This window comes from Orbicella faveolata, unplaced genomic scaffold (assembly GCF_042242905.1).
Source record: "Orbicella faveolata isolate gen_17 unplaced genomic scaffold, um_ofav_v1 contig_48, whole genome shotgun sequence".
NCBI lineage: Eukaryota > Metazoa > Cnidaria > Anthozoa > Scleractinia > Merulinidae > Orbicella > Orbicella faveolata.
The window spans coordinates 2,501,120-2,527,470 of record NW_028301578.1 but is presented as its reverse complement, the minus strand read 5'-3'; the positions used below and the strand labels follow the sequence as shown (position 1 = coordinate 2,527,470).

General features: G+C 39.7%; 1 protein-coding gene across 1 annotated transcript; it reads right to left on the bottom strand.

Moving 5' to 3' along the window:
• Nucleotides 1-1,331: 1,331 nt before the first annotated feature.
• LOC110053450 (uncharacterized) lies at nt 1,332-25,929 on the bottom strand. The gene is made up of 15 exons (XM_020759675.2): nt 25,635-25,929; nt 20,965-22,075; nt 20,462-20,541; nt 18,285-18,407; nt 17,941-18,086; nt 16,346-16,460; nt 15,691-15,921; nt 14,997-15,278; nt 14,366-14,554; nt 13,257-13,604; nt 12,492-12,612; nt 11,917-11,982; nt 11,024-11,219; nt 4,924-5,221; nt 1,332-3,320 (listed from the first exon to the last, which is right to left on the bottom strand). Exons 1-15 carry the CDS (start codon nt 25,686-25,688, stop codon nt 2,889-2,891), a joined length of 3,792 nt encoding a protein of 1,263 aa, XP_020615334.2. The 5' UTR covers nt 25,689-25,929; the 3' UTR covers nt 1,332-2,888.
• Between the last annotated feature and the right edge of the window lie 422 nt (nt 25,930-26,351).

The window sequence follows — 26,351 nt, the reverse complement described above, 5'->3', positions numbered from 1 at the left end:
ATATGGCTGTGTCTCACAAGGACTGGGAACTACCGAATTCACGAATTTGATTGGCTGAAATCGATATTGACCGCAGTCTAGATTTTCCCATCTAGACCGGCACCTAGACCGGTTTCATTTTGCGTTGAAAAAGTAGCAAACTAAAATACAAAAATGTTCACCGTTTTCTTTTATTTTCTTCTCAATCATTTATGGAAGTGCCAAAAAGCCTGACGACAAAAAAAAAAAAAAAAAAAAAAAAAAAAGTAAAGAGAACGAGCAAATTTCGGCAGGTTTAAGTTAAGTTCATCGCCGTTCGCAAGCAAAATGTCAGCAAACCAATTACATTAAACGAATTAAAGTTTTTTTCTTTGCCATATAATAAACATCTTATTAACCGAGCTAAGTCGGTCTGTATGGGAGAATCTTGACCTCGATCTTGTGTACAGACCTCACTACGTTCGGTCTGTACTCACGACCTCGGTCAAGATTCTCCCATACAGATCTCCAGCTCGGTTAATAAGAGCTAATTATTATTATTATTATTATTATTATTATTATTATTATTATTATTATTATTATTATTATTATTATTATTATTAAAGATTCGCACAGCTATTGATGATATTGAAGCTGGTTTCGTCATTGGCTCCGGGCAACAACAAGTTGCCTAGGAAGCCAAGAAACACCCCTTGTTTGCTTTTTCTCTTCTTTCTACATCTCCAGCACCTTTCTAAGAATTCTTGCCGACCCCAACAATGCACATCTCTGGATCAGTCCAACAGGAATGCCCACCTCAATGGCTCTCAGATTGTCCTTCAATCTCAGTGGTATTGATCCCAATGCTCCCACTACCACTGGAATAACCTTTGTCCTCACACCCCACATTTTTCGAACCTCTTGCTAGATCTTGATACTTTTCAACTTTTTCATCTTCCTTCTCTCTCACCCCATTTTCCTCTGGAATTGCCACATCTATAATCTGACAGCTCTTGTCTCTCTTGTCAATGATCACCAAATCCGGTCTCCTAGCTTGCTTGCTGCTTCACGTCCACTGGTAACTTGGAATCTGGGTTTGTTTTGAAAGAGAGAGGAGACACACAAGATGATGAGATGAGAAGTAGGGAGGGAGGGAGGGAGGGAGGGAGGGTATGATCGTAGTTAGTTGAGAGGAGTAAATATAAGAGAAAAGTAAAAGGGAAAGAGAAGAAAAAGAGACTAGACAAGAGTCGCAAGAAGACCTGGGGGACAACGCGCGTTATACCTGTATACCCACGCGTGCCCTCCTCGTACACGCATTAATCTACATCCGGTTTGCTAGAGTAATATTTCGATTAGAAAATAGCTCAATCTGCCAGTGTTGTGTAGTGTTTTTATTTGGAATTTTAAACGTAAAACGCATAACTGTACAGAAACAATAACATGTTGTAGAGGCAAGGGACGATGTGTAATAACTATTGTTCCCAGGCTCTCTCATCGCATTCAATCGCAAATAAAGGTGAACGTATGACTTGATTTGACTTGCTACCGATCAAAAAATAGCAATAAAAATGAATAAAATAAATTAAAACTTACGTTTTCCTTGCCAATATATTAAGTTGTCTTTCTGTTTATCAACATTGTTCTATTGTATTTCTACAGAGACACTTGCATATTTACAGATTAAACATCACATGTTTCTTCTATATCTAGTAAAATTCGAATATATTGGATATTTTTTAATTACTCCCAAATCTCTCAGTTTTACATTTGACCTCACACCTGTTAATCATGGTTCCATTCTCCCTTCCCGCCTATAGAAGCCCAAACGTTTGGTCCACTGTTACAAAACAATACTCAGTTTTCACAGTTCACTTCCGGCGGAAGTGGCGTAACGAATCAGTGAGAACACTAGATAGGAAATGAATATGGTTGCAATGCGGGGAAATATGTGACAAGTGGCAAGCGCGGGAAAATACGAAACCGCCGAAAAGGGCGGGAAATCGTGACCACGATTGAATTTTTTTTCTAACATCTGATTGGTTGAGTACACAGTATCTTGTGCTATGATTGGCTAAAGGTTCAAGAGCCAATCATCTTAGAGAGAAACACTCCAAAGGAAAAATAAAAAACAACAACAACACTGAAGAAGCAATAATGAACCGATTGATTAAGGGAGTTCACGAACGACGAACTGGAAAATTTTAATTTCCTTATAAGAGCGACGAGTTTGTTTCTAACCACTAGTTATGCAAAATATGATGAGTTTTCGCCAACGTTCATAGTGTTTATGTTTACAGGCAATGTTTCGTAAACCTTCATGCTTTCCGGCGTTCACCTCCACAGTTCTTGTCTTCTATCCGGCCTGAGAAATCAAGAGCTACTGCACACAACCATTTTAACAGTTATTCCGCGGCATACGTGTCATTTGTAGAACGTCACACAATCCATTTTTGCTCAATCTCTAGCGTGGTCATAGCAACGGGACGGAAAATAGTCCATGGTAGTCACGCCACATTTTATTCCGTGACACTACCGCACACTAGAAGCAATTAGTATCGCATGAAACTTGCTTCTCGACAATCACTGCTTGGGAGAATTAATTCACAATTTTTGTTTCCTTGCAAAGCAAGTTTACTTGTTGAGGTTTCCAAGCTTGAAGCAAAGGAGCTTGTGATCACTGGCCATCCCCTGTCCGCAAAATAACGCCTGGAACGTGCGGGTTTTTACTTCATAAATCCGTATGGGTTTCAGTTTTCTCTAGAAAAAAACTGCAGTTATAAAAGTCTTCTTTGTAACTATAGCATACTCTTTTAAAAACTCGTCCAATCGTGCTACGTGACATTATCGTGCCAAGATCCACTGGGGCACAATCGTTTAAAGGCAGGAAGGATCTGGGTACGAGAACTCAACGACCACGTGACTGCAAGCTATAACAACACGCAGGTCGCACTCTTAGGAGGAGGCCTGGTTACTGAGCCATTTTGCGTCGAAGTAGCGTTCACTCTTGAGGTTTCGTCCTCAACAATTCTTGCCACTTTAGACACCGCTTGTGCCGCTGCATCACTGTTGCCGTCTACAACGGCTTGTGCAACTTCTGCGGCGGCCGACGCCGCCTTAATTGCTGACGTGGAATGCTTCGAATTGGAGATCTGCTTGGCAGTGGCGCCCGCGACAGCAGCGGCAACCGCACTGGCGGCCATGCGCCTAATTTGGTCGTCAAGGTTCTCGTTTTCAGCAATTTTGTCCGTTTTGTCGTTCTCGATGTCGGTAAACTCCACGTTTTTGTTCGGTTTAGCGGATGCCGTCTCTGTTCTCAAGTCGACCGATGTCGACGATTCCAGATTAGCGTTGTTCAACACCTACATGAAAAAAAGAAAAAAAGAAAAAAAAAAAACTGCTTAGAAACACAATACATGCAAATACTATCCTCTACAAGAAAGAAACGGCGGTTGTCACATTTTTGGTAAGATTCCCGTGTGAAAACAGCGTTTTATCGCATACATCTGTTAAACAACATGCCGTTTGTCATTCATGAAAAATATCCTTAAATAAATAACAGCGATCGCATTCTCAGCGGCAACTATCGTTTTTCGGAAATCCTCGTAAAATTTCCGAAGTGTTTCCGATTTTTATATACCAATAAACACATACTCTAAGTAATCGGAACATATTTTACGTCAGCTTCAATTCGTCCGGAATAGCTTAAATATGAAATAAGCGTTTTAAAAATAAGTCTAAAGCTATTTATGAACAAATCCAACCCATTTTTTCATTCACATAGCTACAACAGAAATGAAACAAAATAAACTCGAAACTCAAAACGCTGCACTGAAATATCATTCGCCATTTCATAGTTTTACAAGTTATGGAATGATTAGGTTTGACACAAGTGAAAACCGTGGAAAAACACTTCTTGCCTTTGTCAATTTGAAAGAAACCTTAAAAATCCCCAAAAGTTGAAGGAAATTCTGAGAAGTTACCAGCGTGATTTTGTCAACTGCAAGAAAGTAGACCCGGGCGAAATAAAACCTATTTGAATCCATTTTTCCCCACGGACCAAAATATTTTGATTTAAAACAACTTCAAGCAATAGTTAAATAAGAAAGAAAATACCATTTTTGATTTAAGGTCATTCCCCAGTATTGCATTGGGCATCCTTACTGCGCATAATTTATGGCGTCATTAGCGCGTGTTCGTGCACGCGCACATTGAAAACGTGGCGGATTTTCCTTGATATTGAGTTCTGTCAGTTGAAAAATGGCTATAGCTCACTAATGAGCTCGGGCACCCCAATTTTTTTTCCAGTCATTTTAATCAACTAATCATTAGCTTTGCGTGAGAAAAGACTGATCTGCTTTCTATTGTTGGAAATTGAATAAATAAGGAAAATAGCAGCTGCACTGTAGTCTTTTCTAATTTGAAGTTTGATAGCCGTGGCAAGCAATTTGGTTCCAATATTTTAAGACGGATTCAGCTGTCTGTCAAAATGAAACTTAAAAAGTTTATTTGTGTCCGACACAAGTATTGACTGTAGTTTGAGGCGTGTTTCCATGAGTCTGGGCTCACAAAGAGTTAACAATAACTTGGAATGCGTTCTTGTAATAAGCATTAAATAACGCAAAAATGGGACATTTTCAATGCCTCACTGTTCCTTAACGAGCATGGGCACCCCCTCTTTTTATTTTGTAATTAAAGTTCTCATATGATAAATATTCATTGGACAAAGTTTGAACAAAAATCTACGTGCAGTTTTATTTCAGGGGAATTACCTTAAACAGTAGCAAAAAGATGAACAAAGATCGATGAGATTAAGAATGATTTCTTTCTTTTTTGACAGTTTTAGATAAAGCTGTACAAAGCTGATAAAAGATTGCGAAAAATAATTTTGAAAATATGCATCATAAGCAATAACGTTTTTAACAAGGCACGTGACAAAGCACGTGACAAGGCACGTGATCTTACCTGTGTCTCGTGTTCCGGTGTCCGGGGTGGCTCAGGGGGGTGTATGTCCCCAGTCCCGTACAAAGCACCGTAACAGTAGCTGATAAGTTCGTCGACTTGTCCCTGATCGTACTGGTGCGAGAGAGCACTTCCAGAACCGGCGCTCAAATCTAGGCACACTCCGTGACTCTTCAGCAGGGCCCCTAATTCATGCCCCTCAGGGTGCCAAGTGGATTTATCAAACAGAACCGAGACAAGTGGCTTGGTTTGGGACAGAGCTGTGTTCACATCCTGTACAGCACGCGACCAGTCCAGATATCTGAAATTATACAACAGTTTTAATTTCTGGGGCAGTATACCAGGTTTCTGTTTCAAGATCGGCATGGCTAGTCGTTCATCCTCACCCAACACTGGTTGGAATTTCTTAATGCTGGTATGGTGTAAAGCATTACAGGGAACTGGGATGAACGTCTACCGGTATGAAAGTCATCCTAGAATCAAGTGAACACCCGGGGGGCCAGTTATCGTGAAATCGTCGTGAAGCACTCGAACGTTCCGATTGAAACTCGTAAACTCCGGAGAGCACTCCACGAGCGTTCCGGAAATCTTCGGGGTTATTCTGTACTAGCGGACGGAGGGAGGTCATACACACGGCAGGGAATCAACAAGTCACGAGTGCTTCAGACAATGGCGCAGTGTGAAAAGGCTGGCCTATTATTCTCTGCTTCACAAAGAAAGCGCCGACGGTCGATACGACCACTGAACCATCAAGTAAAGCCATCACAAACTGATAAAGATCTCGCGACGTAAAAAGAGCAAGTATCGACATCCAGATTCTCCTTACCATGTCAATACACTGGCAGGCAAAGGGGTGATAAGTAACAATAAATTCATCAATTAAGAGACTACCTTCAAGCACCAACAAATTCCCAAAAAGGTTACTCAGTAAAAGTTCTGGGGAATTAACATTTCGAGTTAAGCATCGACAGATTTACTGCTTACCACACAGGTCAAACAGGTCTTCAAAACATCCTGTGAACATAATAACCCCCCTGAGAGGACAGAACTGGTGAACTAGCGGGGTTCCATACTTAAAACTTGGCAAACGATATTTTAAAAATTCTTCAGTCAAAAAAACAAAACAAAAACAGTCTGCACAGCAAGACGGAACAGAAAATCGCAGTTTGCTTCGCAATGTGCCGTGACATCCCGTTAGGATAAACAGCAGCAGGCATTTGTCAAGAATGTTCCCAAAAGACACTGAATTTTAAGCCCCGTCCACACTACACGGGAGACATTTGAAAACGGAAGTTTTACTCTGAAAACGCATCAAATGTTTCCGTCCACACTACGCCGGAGTAATTTAGACAAGCAAAAATCCTCGGCCATTTTGGATTTGTGTTCGAGGAAAACTCGCCCAGGGAAATCACATCACGATCGCGAAGCCATCGTCTTCGAATAAAAGCTCCGTGTTCAAAATATTTTCTGTCCACACGAAAGGTCGGCGTTTTCAATTTCTTCCGGTTTGAAGAGCGTTTGCTAAAAGCTCCGTTTAAAATCCTAAATCAGTTCAATGAATAATATTTACGGTTATCAGAAGCTCAAAATTGGCGCAAATCTATTCCGAAGTCTCATCGATCACAAAAGACTGAGAAATTTCACGATTAATTATTCCTTATCGTTGTCAAAACATAAGGTCAAAGCCGGAGCGCATTTTTCAAGGATAACAGATAAAATGAAAGCTGAATAATACGCATTTGACAAATGTCTCCACCACACATTCGTTCAATTCAGTAGCGTAACAGTCTTTGGAGCAAAGCCGACTGGTAAAAAAACAATTTTTTGAAAGCGGACCTACGTAACGTTGACCGCAAAGAAAAAAAAAACCGCGCTGCTAGGCTCGTGAAAATAAAACCTTACAACAAAGTATGGCAAATCGACTCTTATTTCAAATCTATGACATTTCAAATTCATCCCCCACATGAATATAATTATCACTTCTATTTAGTCCTTCACCTCGATTAAAAAAGGTTGCCCAAGTTATAATAATTCAAACAAAAAAACCAACGGGACAAAATACGAAATTATATGTCTTTACCATACAATGACCCCTTGGCAACTACTATTTACACTTGATCTGTCACTAAAAACAATGCTAAAAGCACGCATCGATCGCCAAAAATACTCGGTGTCAAGAAAAGTAAAACTAGAACTTCGACATGGTGGCTTTATTTTTGATAACGAAATAATATCGAAAGACAGGATTAAAAGACATAAATTAGTTCGCTTTACACCGCCGCCATGTTCACCACGAAGTCGACAGCAAAAAGTGTTACAGCGCAGTGTTAAATAGTATCTGAGATTTTCCGGCACGTTCAAAATGTGCGTAAAAAGTTTTCAGAAATGTCGATTAGATGTTTCGCATGAAAATCTAAAAAACACCACAAGAAAATTGGCCGCAGCTCGCATTTTGAAAACAGACGATCGCAATGAAAGATTTCGGTGGCTTCGATTGATACTCTACAAACAGGTCATTGTGTCCAGCACGTTCCCGGGAACTCGTTCGAACGATTAGCGAATTGAAATAGTTTTGCGTGAAATTTGCTGTTCTAAAGTCACTTGGACAGATTCTCTGCTTCCTATGGCTTCCTATGGCTTCCTACAACAACCGATGAATATTAGAATTGTTAAATTGTGTGTAGTTACCGTGATGAAAGCGGCTGATCTTCTTGTATCGTCAGTGATTTTTCCGATGTTCTGTTTCTTTGGTCTTTCTTCCTGTTAAAGAAGATTTTCCCCTTCGTCGAGAAACGAGCCAATTTGAGATGACTCGATTGCGAGGTGAGCTTCAGATTAGCAAGCTAACAGTGGTTTTCAGCGCGACAAATTTGTCAATATTTTCTTGGATACGATTGCCAAACCGCCTGGGCCATCTGGCAGCTGATCCCTAAAGCACGTGACGTAGTCACGGTGTACATTACATCCTCAAGGCTCTTCCGATGAATTCGCTCGACAAAACATTTCATTAAATCTTAAACCTAGACAAACCAAAAAAAGAAATGAAATGAAATGAAATAAATACAGTAATTTCAACGTAGCGAATGAAAATATCGTGGATGTCAAAAAATATCTGAAAGAACACTATGTCGCTTTCCCTTTTTTGCGAATTGCATTAAAAAAAAAAAGCCTAGATATACATGGCAAATATACGTCGCACTGGTTGTCAATTAAACAGGCAAAAATTTTCATTTTTTGTTTTTTTACTGACCTTGTAATAATGGCAGTTTGTTAAAACAATGTGAAAGCTAATAAATTTAGAAACCGTGTAGCGATAAAAGTGTTCGCTAAAACACGACCTCGCTTTCAAGAATGAAGCTTGCACGAAATTGATTAAAATTTTTCGATGAGGCGAAAATTAAAATTCATGAATATTTACTTAGCAAATAAAAGCGAGATTATTGTCGATATATTTTATCAGCGTATTGCCCTGCTTTTTTTTTATTTTTATTTTTTTCGAAACATCGCCAAAGCCTTTGACCGTCTGCATTGTTTGTTCCGATCGACTTCAAAACAGGCCATCGTACTTAACGGTTGCCATAGCGACATACAAAATAAAAACATGGCTCCCTTCAAACATCTAGAGATGCTTACATTTCGGTTATGATTTGTTGCAGATTTGAAGAAAAAAATGTTAAAAAAAAGCTCCACAACGAAAATAGCCTGCTAGAACACGATAATTATTATTACTACATTTAATTGTAGAGCACGGCAAAGCTGATAAGCCAATCATGAAACGAATAGAGAAAATTTTCGGCCCACAGACTTCAATGCGCATAAACCATAAAAAAATGTCACTGCCTATAAACAGCCTTTCTTGTGCTAATATAGAAACACGTACGACGCGGTTTTATCTTAGCCGTAAATTTAACAACTTCGTTACAATGCCACGAAAATCAACATGCGAAAGTAAACAAGCCGAAAATGGCTTAAAATGAACAGTACCTAATTCATCCTTGTATGATAATCCTTTCGCTTCGAAGACGAAGGTCGAATACTTACTTTTCTGTTCACAGAAAGAACGACTCTCACTGAACAGTTAAAGGCCTTATTTTAGCACAGGTTGTTTCGTGCGTCCGCCTGCAAGAGCGCAATAAACCAAGCTTGAAGGAGGAGAGAGCTAAATTAAAAACACTCTCTTGTGTGTTTCCACTTCAATCGAGATGCCACATTTGCATACGAATAACAAGTTATTACGCACAAGATAGAAAACAAGAGGTTTACAAACTTACAATAGCTGCGTAGTTATAACAAAAAGCACTAATGGATGGCTAACTGCAGCAGACAAAACAAGCGTTATTAGAAGTCAGAAAGTAGGTTTTCAGGGTTTAGCTAAACGAATCGCTGCAGAGGAGATAATTTATTCCGACATTTAACACTATTTAAACACCTGCAAACGTCGATCGAAACAAACCCCGCTCAACTTGGGAACCCAAACCAGAACAAAAAGCGCCAATTCTTTTCAGCTGTGTAATGATTGTCAATAAAATGAACTAATAGCTTGATTGAGTACTTCAATTTACACTTAACGAAGGTAAAATTGCCAAGAATTCGAGGATATAGCCCTTAAAAATCGTTTAATCTTCTACCAAATGCTGTTTGTGACGTGGAAGCTGCGCACGCAAGCCAGAGAAAAGCTGGGTTCCTTACGTCACGACAATTCCAAGTGCTAATTGGTCCACAGAAAATCGTGCCCACGTCTTTGCGGGCTTTTGTCAGTTTTATTTTTCGGGTAGCCGCGAAAATAAATAATGGTTGCCACAGACATTCATTTCCAAAATTCCCTCACTTTTCCCTGATAAAAACAAAATTTCCCTGACCAAAGTAATGCAAAATGTCAGGTCTAGTAGAGGCTTCTTCTTCCACTCGTTCATTAAGAGTGATAATTTTCAACAAATTTTCCTTTCTCATTGAGGAGAAATATCGTTGAGATCACACTGACCCCAAACGTTTCTTCCAGCCTTCAATCGTATTAAATCAGCCCTATTAAATTATTTTAATTTTCCCTGACTTTTCCCTGACTTTGATGAATTTTTTCCCCTGACCATTTCCTGACCTGTGACAACCCTGTAAAGGTTTCTCTGAGTTCAATTCTTTGACTCGCAGTTCGTATATTGTCCACTATGACCGACGTAAATTCAAGGGAAAACAAATTTTGGAAAGAACTCGAAAGAGTAACGATGAATTTTCGCTAATGGAAATCAACACACTGGATTTTTTTTTTTTTTAATTTCAACTTGTGCAAAACGTCGAATGAATGAAACCGCCGCTTTTCTTAGCTAACTTTTGAACGTCTCAAAATCTTTGAACCAAGTTGCTGCTACGTATACGTGCTTCACAATTTTTATTTACCCTTTATAACTATTGATAATTATAAAATTTACTAGAAGGACTTGTTCGTTCTTAAGTATTGTACTTCATTAAGGCGTGATTTGAAGTATGGTTGTCGGTTTAGTTCATGTCATGAGCAAGTGGTTTGTTCTTAGTCCCCGTCCACACTATGCCGGAGGAATTTGAAAACGGAGGTTTAGTCTGAAAACGCATCAAATGTTTCTCATCCACACTACGCCGGAGGAATTTAAAACCGCAACAATCACCGGTCATTTTGTAGTCGTCTTTGAGAAAAACCCGGTCTGGGAAATCACATGATTATCGTGGTGCCATCGTTTTCTAAAAGTTCCGTTTTCAGAATGCTTTTGGTCCACACGAAAACGAAAAGCCGGCGTTTTCAAATTTGTCCGGTTCGAAGAGCGTTTGCGTGACGATTAGTGTGGACGGTAGGCCTAACAGTAGAAATAAAGCTGCGTTTTCAACTTCCTCCGGCGTAATGTGGACAAGGCCTTAGTTTATGCACCACCTTCCTAGAGCTAGAAACAGTCGTGGAAAACAATTCGTACTGCAAGTTTTCGTCGCAAAAAGTCTGCAATGGAAAGTACGAGACAAAAAATAGATAGCCTCGGCTGTTTGGACAGATTAAAACCACAAAATTCGGCTGATGACTGGGTAAACTACAAGTTGTTCCAGTCAGAAAAAACAGACTTTTCAAAGTCATCTGTATACTTACTGTGGCGTGATAAACGCTACGAATAACGAAGATCCCGTGATGATATCTCGACGCCTTTCACTCAGCTCTTGACCTGTTTTACCAGCTAGTATCCAGTCTCCCAGGCAGTCGAATCCGGCCAAGTCCAAAAACTGTTTCAGTAGTTTGACCTCGTGCTGTTGGTCCGGGTGATAACTAATATACAACAAGGATTTACCTGGAGGTAAACATCACAAGCGCGAGTCAATACGACCTGATGGCATAACCCCTGAAGGAAGGCAACTCTTCCAGCCTGTTCAAATCTTCCTCCGCGCAAGAGGTATGCTTGACGTATTTTAGCGAGGGAGCAAAGAACATTTCGATCGGGCGAGCGCCATTTGGATTCGGAGAACAGGAGTGGTTTAAGCAGAGAGGAAAAAGCACTCTAGCGAGTAGAAGTGAGGCTGACTGACTGAATGATTCTAGCCTGCCACGATTCGCAAGTCCAAGATGGTGGCCAGATACGCAACAATACTCAAAAAATTAACCAACGCAACAATACCTGCAGGCAAACATTTTACACAAAAAGGATGACTTGACAGCACACCACTTGATGAGAGACACATTTGTATCTTTTATCTATTTTTCTGTCTTTTTTGAAGCTATAAGTGGCCCACAATCTCGAACAAAGTAGTTCGGAAAGTTGAGATGGGTCACGCATTCCCCATTCCCCCTAATCAATGTAGGAAAATGTCGGGTTTTTCTCAACAAAAAGGGAAACAAAATCACCTGATTATCAACATTGTAAGAGGGGGGGGGGTGGGGTGGGGGAGAGAAGTTGCTTCGTGTCCCAATTTTTTTGTGTGGGGTTGCAGTTTAAACTTGCCAAAAAAAAATTAATATCTAAATTTCTCTCTGGCAAAGAAGATACTCACGTGCGATATTAGCGAGCCAATTGACAGTATCCGCAGGAATCTCTGTGTGTTCGTCCGCATCCAAAGCTGAAAAATACATACAAAAGTATTTCATTCTATTAAGGTCTCTTGGATAGTTTGATTAGGCCTAGTGAATGCAAGAGTGCTAGTCATTTACCAGAAACATCTGCTAAAAATGACCTTTCCATGGTTTGTAACTAAGGCGGTTTTTTTTTTTTTTCCAAAATCGGTCCTTCACCCGAAAACATCGTCGGAGACCCAGGGAAAGTTAGCTGGGGTGAAAGAGGTGGCGCTTATCTTATAAAACACCCTAAGAAAGATATGAATAATGTAGCAAGCTCTACAATTATTACGGTACCATTAAAATTCGCTGAACATACTGTAACAAATAGTACAAGAGAAACGCTAAGGCGGGCCTTGAGTAACTAGGCTTAAAAACTGGGGAGTTACAAACTGCTTTTTGTGTCAGAAATTCGGGGGCCTATTTGGCGGTGGCAAAGGGAAGGAGATACTTTGAGAAGTTTACCAGGACGTAGACATTGCTGCGCAGGCGCAAGACAAGTCGTACAACTGACCTGCGGGCGGTATAAACCAGCGGTAGTTGGTATGATGGCTCAGTTGTGAATTGTAGTCACTTACAAGCTCGTACAGTGGTTTGTGCTTCGGTCTGTTGCAGCCGATAATGGGCACAATCACCTGTGAAAAACAAATTCTTCATTTTACAACTGACCGTGTTTTTCACTTTACGTTGTATTTACAGAGCCCTACGATTGGTCTAAAAAATTCGCGAGACGTTCTCCGACCAATCGCAGAACGCTTGGTGTTTTTAGATTAGTGGAAAAACAAATGAAACCTGTTTTATCGTCAACTTGTTTGATAAGGGAGGCGGCGTGGCCGAGTGGTTTAGGGCACTGGATTTGAAATCTGGAGGTCCCTGGTTCAAATCCTCCGCCCTACCGCTATCTGGATTTGTTCTCGGTAGCCCCGAGTTCAACTCCTCGACCGCGTTGTGTAAATAGCCAACTGGTCAGCCTCCCACCAGTTGGGATTCTTAATAGTTTATGTTATATTTGAAATAATTTGTTTATTTATTTACAGTGTCCCCAATTAGCACATTAGCGCTAAATACATCGCCACTTAAATAAAGTGATTATTATTTTTTATTATTATTACTAAATTCTTAGACTTGCCACAAGTCGATCTTTGCTTAACCCTCCGCTTATTCATCTCTGGAAAGGACTTTTAGAAAGTCTTCTAAATTCTCAGACTTACCATGAAAGAACTCTATGGCAACAAGTAATAGGAATTTATGTTTCAATCTCAAAATCGCACTCTCTTACCATAGGACAAATCCCCTTGAAATTCATCAACAAGGTTTCAATGCCATAGAAAAACTTCGCCAAAACAAACCACATCATGTTCAGAGCCTGCTTACTGCCATTGGTGACTTTACACCGACCAATCACGTCTAGAGTCGAGTCGTCACGTGACATTCTCACAGTCACGGGACCAACTTTCAGAATGACACCCGAGTTCCAATAGGCGCAGATCTCACAAGATGGCTTCAAATTGGCGCATGCGCCGATCAGCATCTTGGTGCAGTCCACAGTGACGTGGTCGCGGAATTTGTAACGCCAGCCAACCTGGATGTTGCCTTCCGGGAGGGAAGTGGGCCAAACAGTTACATCCTAAAATATGAAAGAGGGGCAATGGTAAAAATCTCCTAAGGTAATTTTACTCGATCAGATGCGCCGGAGCATCATGCAAAGAAATATACCCATCACTGCAAAACTAAAGAGTAAAAAGGGCGGGGGGGGGGGGAGGGGAGATAAAAACCTAATATAAAGATACTTAGATAGAAACCTAAAATCATAATTAAAATCAGATTTAGTACCGTTCCCAGAAAGCTCAGACTCTTAGAACTCTTAGATGCTGACATTTTAAGAGTTACCCCTTTCCCAGAGCAAAAGTACGGTTCTTCCGGAAATGGGGACAACCTCGAGGCTATACTTAAATTTTCGAGCATCCCCGACCTTTTCACCAGGGGGTTCCCCCTGGCAACCCTCCTGAACAAAGGACAAACAACAACAGACCTTTAACTCTGCAGAAGTTTGATCATGAGTGGAACATAAGTCCCCCCAGGAAAGCCCATATAAATGACGATCAACAACACACCTTGAACTCTGCTGGAAGTTTTGTCATGAGTAGAACATAGGTCTTCTCCCCCCCCCCCCCCCCCCCGGGAAACTCCCCAGACAAAGGACGACCAACAACGCACCTTTAACTCTGCTGGAAGTTTGGTCATGAGTGGAACATAAGTTCCCCCGGGAAACCCCCATAGAGAGGACGATCAACAACGCACCCTAAACTCGGCTGGAAGTTTAGTCATGAATGGATATAGGTCTCCCCCACCGGAAACCCTTCAAACAAAGGACAAACGACAACGCACCTTTAACTCTGCTGGAAGTTTAGTCATGAGTGGAACATAGTATCTCTTGAACACTGAGCAAGACTTGTACTGTGACATAACCAACTCCACATCATAATTTCCCTTGGGAGCACCGTCAACCAGGAACCCAAGACTCCTGAACAAAGCGATAATATTCTGCAGCTCTTCTTCGTCCAGAAGCGAAGGTATCTAATGAAGTAAATTGTTTAAATAAGTGAATTGCTGTTCATAGGATACTCTTGTTACATGGGACACCATCGGGACCGCAATTAGATGTCTGTAACAGCAAGAGTCAGCAATAGCGTGGTGTGATGAAAATGGCCCAGTTATTGGAACTTGTGAAGTGTCGCATATAATGTATACTGCTATACTCTTTTAAAGATTCCAGTTCTTTTTGAAAATTTGTATTGCATATTTCCTTTTGATAGATTAAAATCAAGCAATAGTAAAACAAAAGCTAGTAAAAATTCCAAGACTGCAGGGTAACTATGTCATTCAATACGTCCAAGTTGTCCGTTGTACCAAGAGAAGAACGACAAAAAATTAATATTAGTTTGGGACCACAAGAAGTGTGATGTGAAAAAATTGTGTTTTACACAATGTACCATGTGCTAAAGATCATCATTCTGACCTGAAAACATAGCGGCACCACTGACTCTCGCACAAGTCCTTTGGTCACTATATCGTCAATAGCTGCTCTCAAGGTCCATTCATTAGGCCGCGCCCCTGTTGGCCAGAACTTCTCCACCTTGCCAGCCTTGACAAACTGAGGGACATATTCACGGGGGTCTGTCTCACAAAGGACCCCTGCCATGCAGTTCAGGAGAGCACTGGGGTCCACACACACTGTTTTACAAGGGCCTTGGTTTGGGTCTTGATAGGATGGTGGAATGTTGAGTACCAAGATGCAGCCCTGGAAAAACATCAACCAATGTTTCACAAGAGAAAAAAAACTTTCCAAGATGTAGATATTGATGGGTCATTATTATCACTACTTAACAGTTGATGTTACAGTCATTTTTGTGACGCTGTATGTTATCATAGCAACAGTATGACCTGCTAAAAACACCCTTAATTTTAGCTTTAAGTACTTTTATTTCAAAAACAGCCTGGTGAAATCTTTCCTCTATTAACAAATTTTGATAAGCAGAAGAGCCACCTTAAATTTGCAAAAAATTAGAGGTGATTCTGAAACGGCCTTAAATGTCACAAATGTGCATAGGGTCAGCATGGCTGATCTTCATTGGCACTAGGCTTTCATTGTAGACGTCTAAGGTGCTGGGATTTAGTTTCAGATGTTCACGTGCCAAAGACTTTTCCCATACCTTGAACTCTAGCACTGCCGTTGCTTGTTCAATGTCTACCTCTGCAACACCTGCATCTGATGCCAGCTGAAGGTAATGATCCCAGGAAACCAACACAGCATGGTTTTCACGCAACTGAAGAATTGCACCATAGAGGTAGATGACACTTCGGCTGATGTCTTCTGCTAAATGAGGGAACAACTTGCTGTCCATCAGTGTTTGAGTAACAGCATGTTGTAGTTCTATCATACCCTTGAAAGACAAAAATGACAAATTAATAAAAAGCTCTTTCAAGATCTGGAGATTTATGAGGTTCTTGTACAAAACTAAAGACGTTTTCCCTATTTTTTCCCAAACTATTCTTTTTTCCTAAAGCTTATGTCAAGAATTAGGGTAGAAAGAGCTTTGGAAAGAGCGTCTGACTATTAAAGCTAAAATTTTGGTAGACATTTGACTAGCTGTCAAAGATTTTACAAAGCAATGGCTTATTGCAGTTTGAAAAAACTCCACACTCCAGAATGGATTTCCATACTTACAAGAATTCCACCCTTAACTGTACTTGTAAGCTCTGGAATAAGTCAGTAGATTTCTGCACTTTTTCCAAATCTTTTAACCACAAGTTCTGTAAAATCTTATGACAAAATAATTCCAAAAAACAACAAAGCTACTAAGTTACCTTTCCTTTCAATGTGCTCACAAAGTATACTTGTTCTGGTAGTCTGGACCAGTTTTGGACAAGGCTCTGCAGTCTGTTAATTCTTGATTCCACGCATTTTTCTTGTCTCAGATCCCTACCACAAGTCAGAGTTCGATAATTAATCATGTACAGTTGACTCCTGATAACTCAAACCCTTGCTAACTTGAACCTTATGCTGACTCAAACCAAACTCGATTTTCCCTGGATTTCTGTCATCCTTTTAATGTGGTTAAATGTAATTTAAGCTAAGTTAAACGCGAAACAATGCTGGTCAGCAGCCTTCCCCTGTTTTGGACATGTGCAGTGGTGTGGGGTCTGCTGGGGGTCGTGTGATTTTACAGTGTGGCTTTAGAGGTCAACTCATTCTCATGTGCATTTGTGCCGTTTCGACTGTGCTTGGCGATTTAGCTCCCTGCCCTTCCTCCCTCTCTGGTAAGTATGAGGTAAGTATCATGGTTCCACTGTTTTTGCAGTGTGACGGTACCTGGTGGTTGCCGCTCACAGGGTTGTCATGGTTGCCCTACAACTCGGCTCTTGTGCACAGGGTTGTCATGGTTACCCTATGCGCTCGGCTCTTGTGCTTGAGGCTCCTTTATCTTTCCAGGCACCTTCCCCAAGCTCATCTATTGTTGATGAGTTTAACTGTAATTTTACCCTTTATATAACTTGAACTCTTGATAACTGGAACCTCCTTCTAACTTGAAGCAAATTTTTGTTTCCTTTTAGGCCATTTCCAAAATTTAATTAATTATATATAATATAATTTTTACCCTTGATACATGTAACTTGAACCAAGTTTGTCAATACATGAAACAAAAAAATAGAGCACTGTCTTTTCAACACGGCCTGATGAAAATATATTGAACATTCTAGTTTACCTTGACTTCTCTATACCAAAATTTGTTTAAAATGTACAATAACCATAAAAACAGTTTTTTTTTACTTAATTCTGGTCATTTCTTCTCACCTCCCAATAATTCAACTCCAGATAACTCACAGATAACTTGAACCTTTTTTCAGTTTCCCTTGAAGGGTTGAGTTATTGGGAGTTGACTGTATAATAATGTCAGTAACAAGGAGGTGAACCATTCTCAGTCAGTCACTTATTTATAATACACCACCATAATAAAAAAAAAAAAATAAGTAAAAAAAAATTATCTTAATCGACCACACCCCCAATGGGGTTTTTCAGGGCTAGTGGAAACAAATTATGAAAGAAATAAAATGTAAATGAACATAACACAGTTAAAAATCCCAACTGGCAGGAGGCGGACCAGTTAGTTATTTACAAGCGTGACCAAGGAGTTGAACTCAGGACTACCGAGAACAAGACCAGCTGGTGGTCAGAACGGGACTTGAACCCATGACCTCAGGATTTCAAGTTCGACGCCCTAACCACTCAGCCATGCTGACTCCTAATGATGTTTGAGAGGTGATGCTTTGAGTGGTAGCCTATTGGAATCATTAGTTTGGCCTCAGAAAGTGTCAATCTGACCTCTTGATGCTAACAATGACAGAATTTCATCTTCAACAATGTATATTTTAACTTTGCCATAACTGAAAGCTACACATACTTTAACATGTCTATTTCTGCCATGAACTCTTGTCTGCAGTTGTCATCTGCCTTTTTGACAGCCTGAAGGACTTCATCACCAAGAGCGCTCCGATCTTCATTGCTGTCAGCATGTGTTCCTACAAGGATGAATGGCGAGGCCAACGCCTGAAAAATAACAAGCAAAATCCACTCAAAATTTGCATGGATGAGTCGTGAAATCAAGGTCAAGAAACACTTCTTATGCTTTCAAAAAGTAGGCAAGTCTCCGAAAATGAGGTTCAATATTAAAATAATGGTAATTGACCATAATGATACACCAATTCAAAATTCAGATAACATGGCCATATGACAAACCCAGCACACCTTTGATCGCATCAGTAGCATCCAGTGTATGACAGAGTCAATCTTGAATGGATCACGCACGTTAAACACAATGGCATAAAGTGACTGCTCACACAGAAACAGAAGGTGGACACCTTGAAGGCACTGTGCAAAATAAGACAAAACACTAGATGTTTAGTTCTTTTAATTTACTTCTCAAACTTATTTAATTGAATAATATGATCAAGTCAAAACAAAGAAAACCACAATCATGAAGGAGGTTTACTTCAATCTCCATTTACTCCTTAGTTTTTGTTTCGATTGAGAAGATAAATTATATCAGACAATTGAGACAGTGTTTCATTGGCCAGTCAAACACCTCAATTTTTTTCAAAAATACTCCACTGCACGTCAAATTTTCAACTCTTTTCTCAGTGGTTGGATATCCCAATGAAACACTCTTTCTCGTGTTTGATATATTACATCCGAATACTTGGTACATGACTGTGTAGGTATGTTCATTGTACACAATTGTATAAAGACTATCCAGCTGGTAAAAACCCTGTTATCTAGAAACATTTGAAATCTGTAAAGAACTTTGAAGATCCTTGATGGATTTTCACCAGGCAATATCCCCAGGTGCCCTGTACATATGTAGAGTACAAGGAGTTGATGATTAAATTCTTAATTCTCACCACCTGCCTGCTTTACAGTGTACGTGTACTTTGTACTGAGATTGTAAGGAGAAAACAGTGTGTGGATCACAACTTAAGCGCACTAAGTAAACACTCACAAGCACACTTTAACGAATATCACTTTAACGAATATCGCTGCACTTGGCCTGCTCCCGGTGAGCCCGAACGAAGCGAGGGAGCCTGTAGACATTCTATTGATGCCGCCGTTCTATGATACCAGCTCCTGGTATCATGATATGATTGGTTAAATCGCTGATTGTTGACATCTTTGAGATCAATATTTGACAGATCTTTGTAAACTGCAGTTGACTGCCCTACACAACTCCTACGGCTCATGACAATTGTGCAGTTGCCATTCTCTTTTTATTTTCGGTCTCTTGACCTTTCATTATTTCACAAGTGATTCTAAAGGATACTTTATGCTCTGTTATGAGGAGGAATTTTAAGTAGAGTGGAGCTGTTTGGCTGTACTGTAGCAAATTCTTTTAGAAGTTGGAACCTGCATGTCGTTTCGCAGAATTTGACACCTCTATCATGTGCTTATAATTTCTTTAGGCTCTTGACAAACATGAAACCATGAACATGTTGCTTACTTGCACCTCTATATTAAAACGTTGAGCCCAGCTGTTTGATTAGGTCAATTTATAGAACTGTTTGCCAGTACAGAAAATGTAGCTGCTTGACAGGTCTAATTATCTCACTGACAGATTTGTTACAGGCTAATCACCAAGGGTGGAAAGGCACATCAAAAACAAAGTCTACAGGCTCCCCCGTCACGCCTGATCGCTTCACTTTTGCAAATTCTTCAGTTCTGCGCTCGCCGAATTGTTTTCCGTCCTCGCCAGGAGCCTGTTCGCAGGCTAGCCTAAGACAGGACCCCCATTCAAAATATGCACTTCAACTAAATTACATTTTCCTGCTATGTATGGGGAGCTACACTTGAGGAAAAGCCACCAAATTTTACACTTTTCTTTTGTCTTGTAAACTCAAGACTGAAGCTACGCCAAAAAATGGATTCCTATTGCAGATGGTATACAAATTGCTATTTCAAGTCCCCCTAACTGCCAAATTAATAGCCAATAATTTATGTATAGATATGTTGTAATCCCCTAAAATATTGTCACTATGATAATCATAACTTTAAGTATATTGTTTTTCCCCAAACTTTCTCAAGCTTTTTGTGTTTTTATTTCGTTGTACTTTTTTGTTACTTTATAACGTACTCTTTACTAGTAGCTGTATTAGTAATAATTAGTGATGAAGATGTAATTTGCTTTGTTTGTTTTACTTTAAAAAGAAAAACACTCACAAGCACAGCAGGGCTGTCATTAAGTTTTGATTCATGCGATCACCTGTAGCCTTGATCTTCACACCCATAATGAATTTGTTACTTTATGGGTGAATTTTATCAGCTACAGCCAAGTTCACCCATAACAACAAGGGGCCATCAAGCATGCTCAGCCGTAGCAGGTGCTACAGGTTACAGCCCTTATTGACAGCCCTACACAGCACAAGTGAACTTACTGCTCTTCCTCCGCAGTCCCACATGTCAACAGTGAGCGACAGCATCTTTTGATCAACATCGGTTCCAAGATCAATAGATTCTGAAAGATTCAAGATTTAGAATTCCCAAATCATGATTGCAACTTGACAATCAACTGCAATTAACTTATGGAAACAAGTAAAGAAGGATAATCAAATAGGCAATGAGTAACTTGCTACATGTACATCTCATGAATACCTAGCTACTGTACATGTACAGTTTGTGTACTACGTGTAGCTATTCATGCCATAGAAACCCAAGTACTAAGAGTCAAAAGCTTACCCAGCCAGCCTTTTTGCCTTTTTCAAGTTACTTTCTCAGCCAGGTAACCAACTACATGTGCATGTATATAGTCACACTCGCACCCTCCTGAAACTTTTAATTGATACCCCTAAAAACTGCCCTTCAACCTCCCCCTCCTCCAGCCCTATCATCATCACTTTGACTAACAGAAATTGAACCAATTGAAAACAATCCCACCAACCTTTCCCACTCTTAAAAGGTCTCCAAGATGCAACATGAACTCCTTCAGTTGAGGTGTCAGCGTAAGTCTGTGTCATTGTGGGAAGACTCAACATTAAACTTGTCTTCCCGCTTCCTTGATTTCCAAGGAACGTCATTCGACATAGAGACTGTAGATTACACTTCTTCAGAAATTTGCGACAAGATTCAAGCCCATTTACTGCCACCTGTAATGGCGGACATCTCAACCCTGCACAACCTTCAACTTTAAGTTCTTGAAGTGACGAATGGTCCAATATGCAAAATGGCAAGTGTCGAATTGCACACTGCGACATGTCAACACATGTCAAGTTTTGACGGTTTGTGACCAGAGAATCTAATGATTTTTCAGTTAACTTCACACACCAACTAAGGTGTACTCTTTTCAGAGAAGTACACTCTGTTGACAGTGCTACAATCGAATCATCTGAAATATCCTGACAACCACTGAGGTTTAAGGATTGGAGTGTCGTGCATTTTGAGCAAAATCCTTTTACTCCTTCATCAGACAACTTGCAATGGCTAAAACAGGCATCTTCTAAATTTTGACAAATGTCACCCAATCGTTCTATAATCTCATCCGTAACTGCAAGAAGTTCACTGAGATCCAAAGACCTGAGACTTGATGCAACATGATCCAAGAATTGTTTTAAACCACTTGACGTAATATTGTCAAAGCCAGAAAGCACCAAACTTTCAAGCTCCAAATCTGTCCTCTCAAGGAATGACAGAAAAAGGTCATCATTAAGAGACCAGCTCTTGTCGTCATCATTATCATTGCTTTCAATGTCATCTGCAGATTCTGTTGACATAACTGTCACATGTTTTATATTTTGGCAGTTTGTCACAAATGAAGCAATTCCAGCTGGAGATAGTCCCTGACAGAAACCAGTAAAAGAAATACTTGTGAGCTTTGTACAATGTTCTGAGATCTTGATGGCAGACTCATCGTCAAATAATTGACAGTTGTGGACTGACAATGCATCCAAGTCAGGGTTTATGTCTTCCACAAGAGATATAACATCATCTGAAGATAGTGTTTGGCAGTTTTTGAAAACCAGTTCAGTGACAGCTTGATTTTCTTGAAGGCTTTCCTATAGTAAATAACAAAAAAAGATATCTGATCATAATTTAATACTTTCAAACCTTAAAATTTTACATGGAGGCCATTAAGAGTCAAAATATTTCAACAGCAATTTAATGTGTGTCCATCTACCTGAGTTTCGAATCAGGCTGCCTTTTCATCGCTGCAAGCCCCATTTACCCCGGAATAGGAATAGGCTACAGAAAGCTAGAGGCACCTTTCAAAACCTAACAAGGCTATGGAACGCAAGAGGAATCAGAAAGAAGACCAAGGTTAAACTGTAAGACACTAGTTAGAACAGTACTCCTCTATGGGTGTGAAACATGGAAGATGATCAAGGGTGAAGAAAAGAAATAAGATCCATTCCATTTGAGATGTTTGAGAAGGATTCTAAAGATCGGATAGCCTGCACGAGTGAGTAATGAGAGAATCATTGAAATGACACATATCAATAGAATCAGAGATGAGATAAAAAGACGGCATTGAACTTGGATTGGACATATACTGCCTGGAGAAAGATTTAGTGACTGCATGGTGACATTAGGGTGGAGTCCAGAAGGTACATGTAGAAGAGCAGTAGGTCTAGGAAGACACCATGAGAGCGGTAGCAAGGGATAGGGCACAGTGCAAACAGAATGTTGCAGCCTTATGCGCCTACTGGTATAAAGACCAATGATGTGATGGTGATGGTGATGGTGATGGTTACATTTTAAACTGACCAGGTCTTTGGGGACTAGGTCACAGTATTTTAGATATAAATAATATTTGTCAACTGGGTTGTAAACTTCAAATTGGTTGTGCAGTAGTCTTTCATTGGCAAAATCTCAGCCATACATCAAAGAAGAATGACTCATGTTGCCCCTATAAAATTATTATTGAACTGGCCAGAGAAAGAAATATGCATTACACTGTTGTGTCTCTAGAGCTACAGCATTAAGTCGCATGTAAGCCACCAGGCCGGAGCTTATCCCAGTTTCTGTAGCATGAAGCAACAAGGAGTATTTCTACTTCCCCCTGGATGGGATGCTAGTCCATCAACATTAAATTCGCCAGTGCCCATTTTTACTATCCAACTGCAGCGAATACCATCCAAATAAAAGTACAAATATACAGCGATATTGTACAGTAGAACAACTCTTTGCCTTAAAGGTTGGCGTGCACATGCAAAACTGTCAGACTCTCCCTCTTTCTTTGATAAATTTATTGACTACAGTAGTTGGAGGGTAAATCTCTTGTTAGATGTCTTTAGTGTGTAGTATCGCTGTATATTTTTACTCATTGTTTGCATTTTGACTCATCCTACGGGCTCGCCAAAATATGGCACAACTCGTAAAAATGTACAGCGACACTTCACACCAAAACATCTAATAAGATATATATACACCTGGGTGGAGAGAGGCAATGCGAGAGTAACGTATCTTGCCTGAGAACATAATACAATGTCTGGCCCGAGCTTGATACCCAGACAGCTTGATCCAGAGTCAAGCACACCATGAGGCCAACCATGCCTCTCTCTACAGCATGCAAAACAAAAATCATGTCTTATGGCTTGGGGCTAATGGATTTTGTAACCTGGCTGACAGGTAAGTGAAATTTAAGAAGTCAAATCAATGAAGTACAGCAGGAGATGAAATAGTTGTTAGTAACCTTAAAGGAGCTCAGTCACGATATTTTGAACTATATTTCTGCCATATACAAAAATAACTGGAAACCTAAAAATAGTAGTAAACTAAGATAGAAAAACACCAAAAAGATAATAATATACCATAAAGGAACAAGGATGGCTAAAAAACTGGAGAGGATTAACACAGATTACAAATAATGTACTCAAGATATGCAAACTGTATGTAGCTCATTTACCAGAAGTAAATTCATTTAATCATTTTCATGAAAATATTTTTTTGCAGCTAGTTAAAGTTTCTTTTGGGCTAATACATTATAGAAAATTAGTTTTCTTGTCACTCTACTCTAGAACCCATTTTATTCAGCAAATGTTTGTGTAATAATGAAATGACTTAACAGAAATGACAGGTGCTCTTACGGATAATTACATGGAAGGAAGTATCAAGAAACTATAACGCAATAACTTTGTAAAGATGTCTGGTTGTGAATTCATCAATTTGGCGAACAATCTATCACTCAATCATCACTTATTGTTAGTACTTGTCAAATTACATCAATATTTTCCCTCAGTTTTAGTTATTTTTGCACACCAAGAATGTAATTTTCCTGAACTAATATAACTTTACAGCGACTGGTGTGTTCAGTGGCAGTTTCAAAGAAAAAAAAAAACATTAATGAATTAATGGCAACACAAAAGTTAACTTGGAATAAATTAGATCTATCCGCCATCGATATTGCTCCTTCGTTTTACCGATTTGTTCAGCAAATGGACTGAGCACAGACAATGAAGCATACTGACAAACAAATCAAGTATACACTGCTATATATGCAGAGATTTTGTGTCGAGTGTTCGATCAATTTCTTCAGGGAATTTTCTTTCTGAAAACCTTTGATTGATAACAAGGGCAAACATGCTATTCCAAATTATGAGGGGCGACATATTAATTAATTGAACCTGAATTTCTCTCCGTGCTTTCCACTTAAATATTCAAATACATGCGGTTGCAAACTGTCAAATTCTTTGGGTAAACATTGAATGAAAATTCGACGAGCGAATTCGAATGATTTACCGGTTGCTAAAAAAAATAAGGTTTCAAGTAAGTTAAAAGTTTCGAATTTCCAGCTGCCCGGCCGATCGAAGACTAACGTGTAATTAAGGGCATTCTTGAAACAGATATGCTTTGAAGTAACAAATCGAATAAGAGATTTTGAAAACGGGAAAATAATCCCAGTGGATTGCAAATGTTTACTATGGTAATAGAGTGACAAGCCGTAGGGGACAATGGTAACGTGCCAAATAAACAGCAGGCAGGTACGCGCGCATACAGTGTATGGACGATGAATAAGGTTTAGCTGAAATGTTGTCAATAAAATAAACCTTCTGAACGAAATTCTTTTACACGACAACATCGACAAACTGACAACTTACAATCAAGCTTGCCTTTCCCATAAAATATTGAACAAAAGTAAACTCGACGAACATCAAAAGCTTCAGAAGCCAAATGCGTTCACTTTGTAGTTTTCAAGTCACTGCACAGAAAAAATTGTAAACGTTACAGATCATTTGCGATGACCTTTTGCTAGCGACAGTTTCGTAAACGACGATACAAGTTTCATTTGATAACATAAATGCTACTGAATGACGGAAAGGTCAAACTCTCTAAACGATTATTGTATAAATATCGCGAAATAAACTTTCGTCAACGGCACGTTATTAGATTCGGTTACCACAACAACTCCACTCTGATGATGCCTAGTTTTGGCGCTTAAAAAGCAAACGATAAACGGCCTCTCTATTCAAGGTGAACCCGAAATGATGCTAGTAAAATCTTCAAAATATTTTTATAAATTATGATTTTCAATCGGTAGTAAAAACTTATAACCGACCTAATGAAGTTTTGGAACAAAATTTGGAGAAAAGGGTTCAAAGTCACTTCTAAACAAACCTTCATATGTTCCCGGGTTGCATCTCGCTGGAATACAATTTCCTTGGACACCATGATAACGTCAAAAACTCCACAAAAATCTTCTCAAAATCCCGAGATGTTTCTTAAGGACTGCACGCCGCAACATTTTGTGAAGTAGTAAACTTAGGAAGCTCCGCGAGGTTTCCATAGAAGTGAAAAGAGTACAGCTGGTTTCAGAACCACAGAACCATGCGCAATAGAACTCTCGACAAAAAAACAGTGGGGGAGGGTGTAAGGAAATTGACAAACTAATATTTGACTGAAAACCGCATACATTATATTATTTACAAAAAAAATTCGGACGCTAAAATTTCGGACGTTTGATTTTTGGACACTTTTGATCTCATTTCAGACAAATTTCGGACAAAAATTTGGGACACTTCAATGACTTAAATTTGCTGAAAATTTACGTAAATTTACGCCTACAAAACACGAACAAGACCAAGAGAAAATTTTCTCTTGACAAGACTGAACAACATCGTGACTGAGTGATATCGATGGTTTTACTGCACCCTCAAGGTTTTACAGATAGTCCCACGGGAAAATAAGGTCCCGTTCACACTACGCTGGAGGAATTTGAAAACAGAGTTTTACTCTGCAAACGCCTCAAAAGTTCTCCGTCCACACTACGCCGGAGAAGTTTGAAAACGCAACAATCACCGGTCATTTTGTATTTGTGTTTGAGGAAAACTGGGG